Below are 10,000 nucleotides of genomic sequence, written 5' to 3'. Positions count from 1 at the left end.
AACCTTCTCTGACAAGCAGTCAGTAGAATAAATCGCTGTTCTTTGATTTACCCGGAGAGCCCTGTGACGGTCACCGTTTGAATAACACTCCTGCGTAACTCTGGCACCATTTCTCTTAGAAAAACAACGGTACATTTATATGAAGTGAGTGGTTAGTAGATGACTGACGTACAGGATAAGTCTAGCACTTAACGCTCCAGACAAATCTGAAGCAATTATTAACGCGGTCGTCTGTTCATCCTTCACCTAGCAGTTCTCCGGCCATCCTAAACCAGCATAAGAGGGAGTCTTCGCTGTCAGAGTTATTTCTGAGCATTGTGTCCAGACGCTCAGCTTAATCTGAGTGATTTTACCGCTGCAAGGCTGAAACACTTACCAATGCTTTCAATCATGTTTTTAAAATCCAGATCTTGCTGATTCGCTCACAAAGGACACCTGTAAACAAAGAAAGAAATGAAGTGTGTGAAATGAACATATTATTTGTAGTTATCTGCCATTTTCAGCATTGCTCCGTACTTTTCCTGCATAAGATCAAAGGTTAGATGATTTAAAAGTAGAAGATTTCTCGGTCACGGCCCAAAGTTCCTCTCCAAACATCTGATCCTCACGTGGACAGCATGCAGACCCCCACGCGCTCACCCCCCCCCCCCCCCCCCCCCCCCCCCCCGTCAGCTCGCGCGGCGGTCCTCGCGCGCTAAGGCTGCGGCTCTGGTCTGAACGCGCTCGTAACGCGTTACCATGACTACAGCGCCGCTCACCGTGCAGCGGAACTCAGAAACCAGTTGAGCGTTTTGCAGTGACGAGACGCGGAGAGGCTGAACTGGTGTACGACGACACACCCACGGAAAAATAGACATTGTACTAGAAGCAGAATTCTGTTAACACAGATTGTGACCAGCTAGCAGATTCATCGTCTGGGCCTTAATATGCGACGTGCCAGAGATAAACCAGGACGCCGCACAGGTCAGTCGCTCTTCAGCCTGGTACGTTGCAGGGAGGCGGAGGCTCATGGCTCGCATGGGATTTCTGAAATGGGTTTTACAGGAAGAAGAAGAGCAGTCGTTTTCCGTTAGACGGGGCCGTCTGGGCTGGACCTGCCCAGGACACACCTGTCCAGTACCTGGTACCGAGGCGCTCACGTTGCGCGTCTTACACAAGTGCCTCATCTGCGGAGCCCGTGGGTACGCAGCACTACCACGCTGTGTCCGTTTAAAAAAGCAGACGTGTTTATTTAGTAAACAGCCGAATTATCGCCTACTGCAAATCACACGGAGCGAGTAAAACCGGACGAGTTTATTACGGACAAAATGTGATGGTGACGACGCGTAAAAGTACCAAAGGTTAAAGAATATGAGATCAAACTCCCCACAGCTCCTACAACCCCCACCACGTCTTATAACCCCCACACCTCCTACAACCCCCCACCACGTCTTATAACCCCCACACCTCCTACAACCCCCCACCACGTCTTATAACCCCCCCACCTCCTACAACCCCCCCACCACGTCTTATAACCCCCACACCTCCTACAACAGCCCCCCCCTTATAACCCCCACACCTCCTACAACCCCCCCACCACGTCTTATACCCCCCCACACCTACTACAACCCCCCACCACGTCTTATAACCCCCCCCACACCTCCTACAACCCCCCACCACGTCTTATAACCCCCACACCTCCTACAACCCCCCACCACGTCTTATAACCCCTCCACACCTCCTACAACCCCCCACCACGTCTTATACCCCCCCACACCTCCTACAACCCCCCACCACGTCTTATAACCCCCCCACACCTCCTACAACCCCCCACCACGTCTTATAACCCCCCACACCTCCTACAACCCCCCACCACGTCTTATACCCCCCACACCTCCTACAACCCCCCACCACGTCTTATAACCCCCCACACCTCCTATAACACCACCACCTCCTACAACCCCCCCACCACCTCCTATTAGCACGGTAACGTCGGCGAGAGGCGCGCGGCCTTATCATGCTGAAACCGTAGACGAGCGATCCGCTCCTCCGACCTCCTCCCTCGCGCCCATATCAAAGGACCGAGGGAGCAACAGCCGAGCCCACATCAAACTCCGAACACGAGCCCTTTAGACGCGTACAACCGCAACCCGTCCCTGATGACAAACAAAACCGCCAGAAATGCTTCAGAAATGTCAACCCGATGTGGTAACGTACCGGAGCCTCTCCTAAGCGCGCGTGACGGAGCAGCTCCGCGCGCTTCCCGTTAGCTAGCGGACATTGTTGCACGCTACGCCGGATTCGGTCACAAAGTGTCGATCCAGATCAAACAAACTCAGCCTGCGCTTTAGACGCCCGAGCCTCGCAGCGTGCGCGGGGAAGCGGAACTTACGTGTCGCCGTATCGGTGCGGGACGTGTCCTGTCCCGCTCGGTTGTCCTCCGTTTAACGGAGCGGGGACTGCTTTAAAGATGGGCGCGAGGAAACACGAGCCGACACAGCCATCCGTGACGGTGTAGGCCTACAGCGCGAGCTTGCGGCCGCCCCTTCGGACACACGCGCCGCTTGGTGGCTGCCATGACAACTAACCCATGAACCTTCTGGAAAGTCTCGAAGAAACCCGGAGCGGACCGGGAGCCCGGAGCCCGGCTCCTACCGCGGATTGTCCCGACAGCCCAGAACATTCCAACTGTGTGACGATACATTGAGTTTTCTTGGGTGTCTCCTGAGCAGATGTCTCGCTTCCTATATAAACACATAACGTAACAACAACAACAACAACTTCTTCCTCTTCTTTATATTGTTGTTGTTGTTGTTGTTGTTGTGGATTCGGAGTATACTAGTAATGTGTGGGTAGGTGTATGTGTTTGCAAATTAGTTTTAGCCCCTACAGTATTGACATGACACCCAGTCTTGTGTTGAATTGACACCTGTATTGTTGAATTGACTCATACAGTTTTGAATTAACACCAACATATATAGTGTTTAATACCTACAGTGTTTAAATAACACATATAGTGTTGAATTTCCACCCACAGGGTTTCCAGGTTAGAAAATAACGCTGAGAGCTGAATGAATGTACACACAGACGCAGCTCTGTGATGAATACTGCGTGCTTATTAAAGCAGTGCTATGACGGTAGTTTAACAGGTGGAGACGCGTCTGCCTGACTGCGTCTGTAGCCTGATGACACACGCCTTTATCTCACCTCAGGTTATACCTTCCTGCATTACAAGAACCTATTAAATAATTGAAACCCAAGACACACACACACACACCACACCTTGAGAAGGGCACTGGAGAGCTAGTAGAGAGCTGTATTCCTAGCGCGTGTTGTTTTACGGGATTAGACGCTCTTCTGCGTGTCAGATGTGATTTAGAGACAGCAGCAGTTACAGCTCGGAGGACCAGGACCCCGCGCTCCCCGTGTGCCTGTTACAGCTGCATCTGCAGCAGCAGAGGGACTTGAACTCACTTGTTTCAACGGATACAACCTCTCTCACACACACGCACACACACACACTCACTCTCACTCCCTCTCTTTCTCTAACACACACTCTCTTTCTCTCTCTCACACACACACACACTCTCTCACTCCCTCTCCCCCCTACACACACATACACACACATAAAACCAACCATATCATATACCGATCATGTAGCTACATATTATATATACCTTGCTTTTTTGTTTTAAATGTTCGTTAAAAGCGACGGTAATATCGCATAAACATAATGTACAAGCACGTGAAATGTGCCTGACAAAGTGTCTTTTCTGAGATAACATGAAGGAATTGTGCTGCTGCTGACGCAGTCTCGTGAGATGCACCGTTCAGCAGAACACGCTCGCTATCCACGTTACACGAAGCCCTTACGCTCGAGACAAAGAAGAGGGTTTTACCGCCGTAATCACGGTTATTACCGTCACAGACGGAGGGACTAATCGCTCACGTGCTGAAGCCCGTGTCAGATTGCCAGCGGCAAAGTGACAGATAGGGCAGCAAGGAGCCGCTTCTAATAAGACTAGCGATCCGTTATTCGGCTCCACTGAACATAGGACCAAAAGCGGAGAAAATAAATACACAAACATGGGCTACAATGGGTACACTGTGTGTGTGTGTGTGTGTGTGTGTGTGTGTGTGTTTGTCATGGTCAGTATTTACAGCGTGAGCAATATCGACGCCCGTGCTCCGACTTTGTGAAATATTGATGTGGCATTTGCTTTTTGCTCTCTTCTGATGCTGCGCGTGTAAACCTTGATGGATCGGGTTTCATAACAGCAGCACGAGCACGCGGAGCCCCACTGATCACTTGGAGTCAACAGTCTGCGCGCGGGGCGCGCGGAACAATCCTCCGACGCTCACGCGGATCGATTTCGTAATTGATAGCGTTCCAAAATAGCCCCTGCGCTCGTGGGAACAACCCTGCCCAGAGGAAACGTCCTCGCGCCGCTGCGTCGTAGTCGCTGCTGAGTCGCAGTTGTTCTTCAGTAAAAGTATTAGATTTATCCAAACTGATAGGAGAACCGGAACATAGGAGTGATGACTACGGAAACCAAACCAAAAGTCACCTTTTAATATTTAAGTCAATATTTTAATATTTAAGTCAATATTTCTGTTACACTGGAAAAAAAATCTATCTATCTATCTATCTATCTATCTATCTATCTATCTATCTATCTATCTATCTATCTATCTATCTATCTATCTATCTATCTATCTATCTATCTATCTATCTATCTATTAATATATATATACACACACACAGTATATTCCGTAATTACTGCGTGTCCTTATGCAGATTTCGTTTAATCTTTTTTTTAATGTAGATTCACCATAAGTATAGCAATTTGATCTTTATCATCTCATTTAAATGCGAAAATATCAAACAAACTTGTGTTGTATCGTCATAAAAGTGTATATAAAGTATCACCACGAGGAAGTCTACCTACCTAACTACCTGTAACATTCAAAACCAGTGGTTTCACTAGTGAAGAGACTCTCTGAGTCTGTAATATCTCAGCCCTGCTGATTAACACACACACACACACACACACGCATACACACGCACACACACACACACACACACACACTCACACACACACTCACACATACACACACGCATACACACACACACACACACACACACACACACGCACCTGTTTCTCCACAACACTCTCCCCATTACCCCGTATGTGTGCAGTGAGAGACTACAGCCCTTCTGTTGCCAGGCTACTGTGTTAGTCACCCGGTGCCATCCCTTCATCGGGGCTCTGAGCACAGGGCTGTGTTAGTCACCCTGTGCCATCCCTTCATCGGGGCTCTGAGCACAGGGCTGTGTTAGTCACCCTGTGCCATCCCTTCATCGGGGCTCTGAGCACAGGGCTGTGTTAGTCACCCTGTGCCATCCCTTCATCGGGGCTCTGAGCACAGGGCTGTGTTAGTCACCCTGTGCCATCCCTTCATCGGGGCTCTGAGCACAGGGCTGTGTTAGTCACCCTGTGCCATCCCTTCATCGGGGCTCTGAGCACAGGGCTGTGTTAGTCACCCTGTGCCATCCCTTCATCGGGGCTCTGAGCACAGGGCTGTGTTAGTCACCCTGTGCCATCCCTTCATCGGGGCTCTGAGCACAGGGCTGTGTTAGTCACCCTGTGCCATCCCTTCATCGGGGCTCTGAGCACAGGGCTGTGTTAGTCACCCGGTGCCATCCCTTCATCGGGGCTCTGAGCACAGGGCTGTGTTAGTCACCCGGTGCCATCCCTTCATCGGGGCTCTGAGCACAGGGCTGTGTTAGTCACCCGGTGCCATCCCTTCATCGGGGCTCTGAGCACAGGGCTGTGTTAGTCACCCGGTGCCATCCCTTCATCGGGGCTCTGAGCACAGGGCTGTGTTAGTCACCCGGTGCCATCCCTTCATCGGGGCTCTGAGCACAGGGCTGTGTTAGTCACCCGGTGCCATCCCTTCATCGGGGCTCTGAGCACAGGGCTGTGTTAGTCACCCGGTGCCATCCCTTCATCGGGGCTCTGAGCACAGGGCTGTGTTAGTCACCCGGTGCCATCCCTTCATCGGGGCTCTGAGCACAGGGCTGTGTTAGTCACCCTGTGCCATCCCTTCATCGGGGCTCTGAGCACAGGGCTGTGTTAGTCACCCTGTGCCATCCCTTCATCGGGGCTCTGAGCACAGGGCTGTGTTAGTCACCCTGTGCCATCCCTTCATCGGGGCTCTGAGCACAGGGCTGTGTTATTCACCCGGTGCCATCCCTTCATCGGGGCTCTGAGCACAGGGTTGTGTTAGTCACCCGGTGCCATCCCTTCATCGGGGCTCTGAGCACAGGGCTGTGTTAGTCACCCGGTGCCATCCCTTCATCGGGGCTCTGAGCACAGGGCTGTGTTAGTCACCCTGTGCCATCCCTTCATCGGGGCTCTGAGCACAGGGCTGTGTTAGTCACCCTGTGCCATCCCTTTATCGGAGCTCTGAGCACAGGGCTGTGTTAGTCACCCTGTGCCATCCCTTCATCAGGGCTCTGAGCACAGGGTTGTGTTAGGGTGACAGACCCAGTCTCCCTCTAGCAGTGCCACAGACACTCAGTGTGTCTGCTGTGTTTACGTCTGTACCAGCCCAATACACACTACCACTCACGGACGCGTCAGTGTGTCTGCTGTGTTTACGTCTGTACCAGCCCAACACACGCTACCACTCACGGACGCGTCAGTGTGTCTGCTGTGTTTACGTCTGTACCAGCCCAACACACGCTACCACTCACGGACGCGTCAGTGTGTCTGCTGTGTTTACGTCTGTACCAGCCCAACACACGCTACCATTCACGGACGCGTCAGTGTGTCTGCTGTGTTTACGTCTGTACCAGCCCAACACATAGTGGATAGGAAAGCTCATAACTGCAGTTTCTAATTTACCCACAATGCAGTGCTGTGAAGGTCTACAGAAGGCCAGTGGTTGGTGTGCCAGGTGTGTTAACTCCAGCCATACTATTGTTCTTCCTGAACCTTATTTACAGACCTGATCAGGCTCCCTGTCACACAAACTCACTGAAATGTCAAAATTGATTTAACTTTAACAAAGAACTCACTCCTTTCTAACTACCCAGGGGGAATCAATCGAGTGAAATCCATTAAGTAAGCAGCATTTGCACTGAGTCCAGAAGTGCGCAGTGTTGCAGGAGGCACTGCCCACCAGCCACACCACTGCCCACCAGCCACACCACTGCTCACTAACCACACCACTGCCCACCAGGCACACCACTGCTCACTAGCCACACCACTGCCCACCAGGCACACCACTGCCCACCAGATGCCCCACTGCCCACCAGCCACACCACTGCTTACTAGCCACACCACTGCCCACCAGACGCCCCATTGCCCACCAGCCACACCACTGCCCACCAGACGCCCCACTGCCTACCAGCCACACCACTGCCCACCAGCCGCACCACTGCCCACTAGCCACACCACTGCCCACTAGCCACACCATTGCCCACCAGCCACACCACTGCCCACCAGACGCCCCACTGCCCACCAGCCACATCACTGCCCACCAGACGCCCCACTGCCCACCAGCCACACTGCTTGGTTATTTCTCATGGATAGTTTTCCTGTGATTTCTCAGTATTGGCCCCTGCTGCCTCTATCAGTCCTGCTTATTAGCAGTACTGATATGCCCAGAAACCTTAGTTACATCCATGATCTCGGCACGAGGGCTGAGGATCGGAAACAATCTGGCTATCTCCTGCCCCGTCCCAGTCAAGCGCCAGGACTATACGACTCCACCAGACTGGAAATATTGACCAGCTCCTTGCAGGACTTCATATCAGGCAGAAGTGGAATGATCTATTGCTTTAGAGGAGCCGAAAAGACGAGTGGGGAAAAAAAGTGTGAGACTCCTCTCCTCTCTCTGTGCCTGGAGCTCCAGTGCACGGCGGCACTAACGAGGCTCAGCGCTGCTGCCAAATAAATGTTCATGTGTGAGCGACTGCATGTCTGCCGTGAAAAAACCCCTCCATTTTGGATCTGAGATCAGCGGGAGGAGTCTCCAATACAGTGCGTCTGAGAGCTGCCCTTCCTCTAATGTGATATACTATAACAAGCGGTACCCGAGGAGGAAGGCTACCTTAGCCATGCTGTCAGCTGACGTGGGTTAATTGTGCTGTTAATCATGGCGAGTTTACACAGACCAAAAACACACCCCCACACTGGAGAGACGTCGTAAAGCCCTCTAGAGCAGGACTCCCCTCATTGTTATTGTTATTTCCTTCATCCACCTTTTCAGAGTTCACTTCAGCCTTGTTAGACTCCGTATCCTCACACAGAAGCATCAGGCTCCAGTATGCTGCACAACACTGCCTGTCTCAGGGGCTCTGGGATCCTGTCACAAACACTACCCAATAAAACAATGCAATTAATCCATAATGCTGCTGATTTTCAGAAAAAAAGAAATAATCCCACCCGCCTAATAATGCCAATTGGAACAAAATGTGCCCCCCCCCACACACACACACACTCACACACACACACTCACACACACACACACTCACACACACACACCCTCACACACACACACACACACACACACAGTGGTCTCAGAAGTGTCTGAGTGTTCCCTGTGGGCTTGTAATGGCGCTGACACTCTGAAAGCATTCATCCTGCTATCATGCATCACCTTCTGATTGCTATTTGCAGTCTTCCACTCACGCACTCCGTCTCTCAGTAATACGATAGTACCTGCGTTTAACACTGAATGGGGAAAGGGAGCTGTGTTTATTTTACCTGTATGGTTCACCTCTAGGGACACAATAGATTAAGAAATTAAGGGTGTTGTGTGGCATGAGGGAGTGAGTGTGTGTGCGTCTGCTAACAGGTGCAGGTCTGAGACGGTCCGTTCTTCATCCTCACTCAGACAGCGTCGTCAGCGTCCGTGCGAGAAAGAGCCATGCCGTGTCTAAGATCTCGGGAGCAGAGCGGCTTTCAGCTTCGCTGAAGAGAGGTGGACTAGACCAGCCGTGTGCTGGTGGGACGTCTGCCGGCAGGGTTTAGCCCCGTCCGGCGTGACGACGCGGAAGGTACGACATCCTGAAAATGTTCCCACAGTCCCTGAAAAAGCCCTCGGGGGCAGAAGGAGGGGGTACGAATAAACGATCTTCAGTTAATCCACCGCAAACACGTCTAGAAATGCATCTGTGAGTATCTAATGAGAAACAGAGAGAGAGAGAGAGAGACACACATCAAGCTTTGCACCATCGATCACAGATGAGCACGACTCAGAGCAGGTAGGGAGAGAACGCGCATGTTTTGTTGTGTTGTTGTTCCCACTGCTCTCTGACTTATGGACACAGGCAAACTTCCACGAGTTCCTGCAAGACAAACCGACCTTATGAACATGACAAACCTGAACACGAGCAGTTTAGGTAACGACATCATCTGAGCCGTGATGTCAAAGTGTTGATTCTACAAGACGTAATCACCTGGTAACGGATAAATGACAGCCTACCTGTGGTGACCTGAGCACATATGTATCACTATCTAAACCACGTGCAGTTAGTCTCCAGCCACACCTCCACCCAGACTCTACCACACATCTTTCCTGGTTTAATAGCGAGTGTTTCCTGGGACGAATCAAATCTGTTGGAGTGAGACGAACCTGAAATGGAAGACACAGGTGAAGCCCTTGACCCAGAACTGGACAGCTCTGCTACGCCCGCACAGCGGCCGGACCTCCTCCACGCGCCTCACACACGCGGGAGAGCAACTACGGCTGCTCCATTCTGTCACCCTTTCCATGCTTACAATTTTTGCTCATTTACTGTAATCAAATCATTTTCATTATAATTATATTTTGGTACAATCTTGGACGATTGCCCTCTCATAGTTACAACAGAAGGCATGTAGTAATTGCATAGATGTATTTATTGTATTCTTATTTGGATTAAACCATTACAATGTGGGCTTTGAATTGCATTAAAGCACCAGATTTCTGGCACTCAGAAATTTGAGTTGATTGTTTTTGGAAAGAT

The 10,000-nt window shown here is 51.1% G+C and overlaps 1 protein-coding gene across 4 annotated transcripts in view; it reads right to left on the bottom strand.

Annotated features, from left to right (window-relative positions):
• The window catches only part of LOC113591685 (multiple PDZ domain protein), a 33,287-nt gene extending 30,155 nt beyond the window's left edge, over window positions 1–3,132 (bottom strand). For 3 of the 4 annotated variants that reach the window (XM_035529964.1, XM_035529967.1, XM_035529966.1), the window contains exons 1-2: window positions 2,372–3,132; window positions 377–435 (exon numbers count right to left, since the gene is read on the bottom strand). In XM_035529964.1, the coding sequence (XP_035385857.1) occupies window positions 377–392 (16 nt within the window). In that variant the 5' untranslated portion in view covers window positions 393–435; window positions 2,372–3,132. The other variant, XM_035529965.1, reaches the window with a different exon arrangement.
• Window positions 3,133–10,000: the final 6,868 nt, after the last annotated feature.

Source organism: Electrophorus electricus, chromosome 9, assembly GCF_013358815.1.
Source record: "Electrophorus electricus isolate fEleEle1 chromosome 9, fEleEle1.pri, whole genome shotgun sequence".
Classification (NCBI taxonomy): Eukaryota; Metazoa; Chordata; class Actinopteri; order Gymnotiformes; family Gymnotidae; genus Electrophorus; species Electrophorus electricus.
Note: the sequence above shows the minus strand (reverse complement) of the source record. Positions and strands in the feature narration are given on the sequence as shown.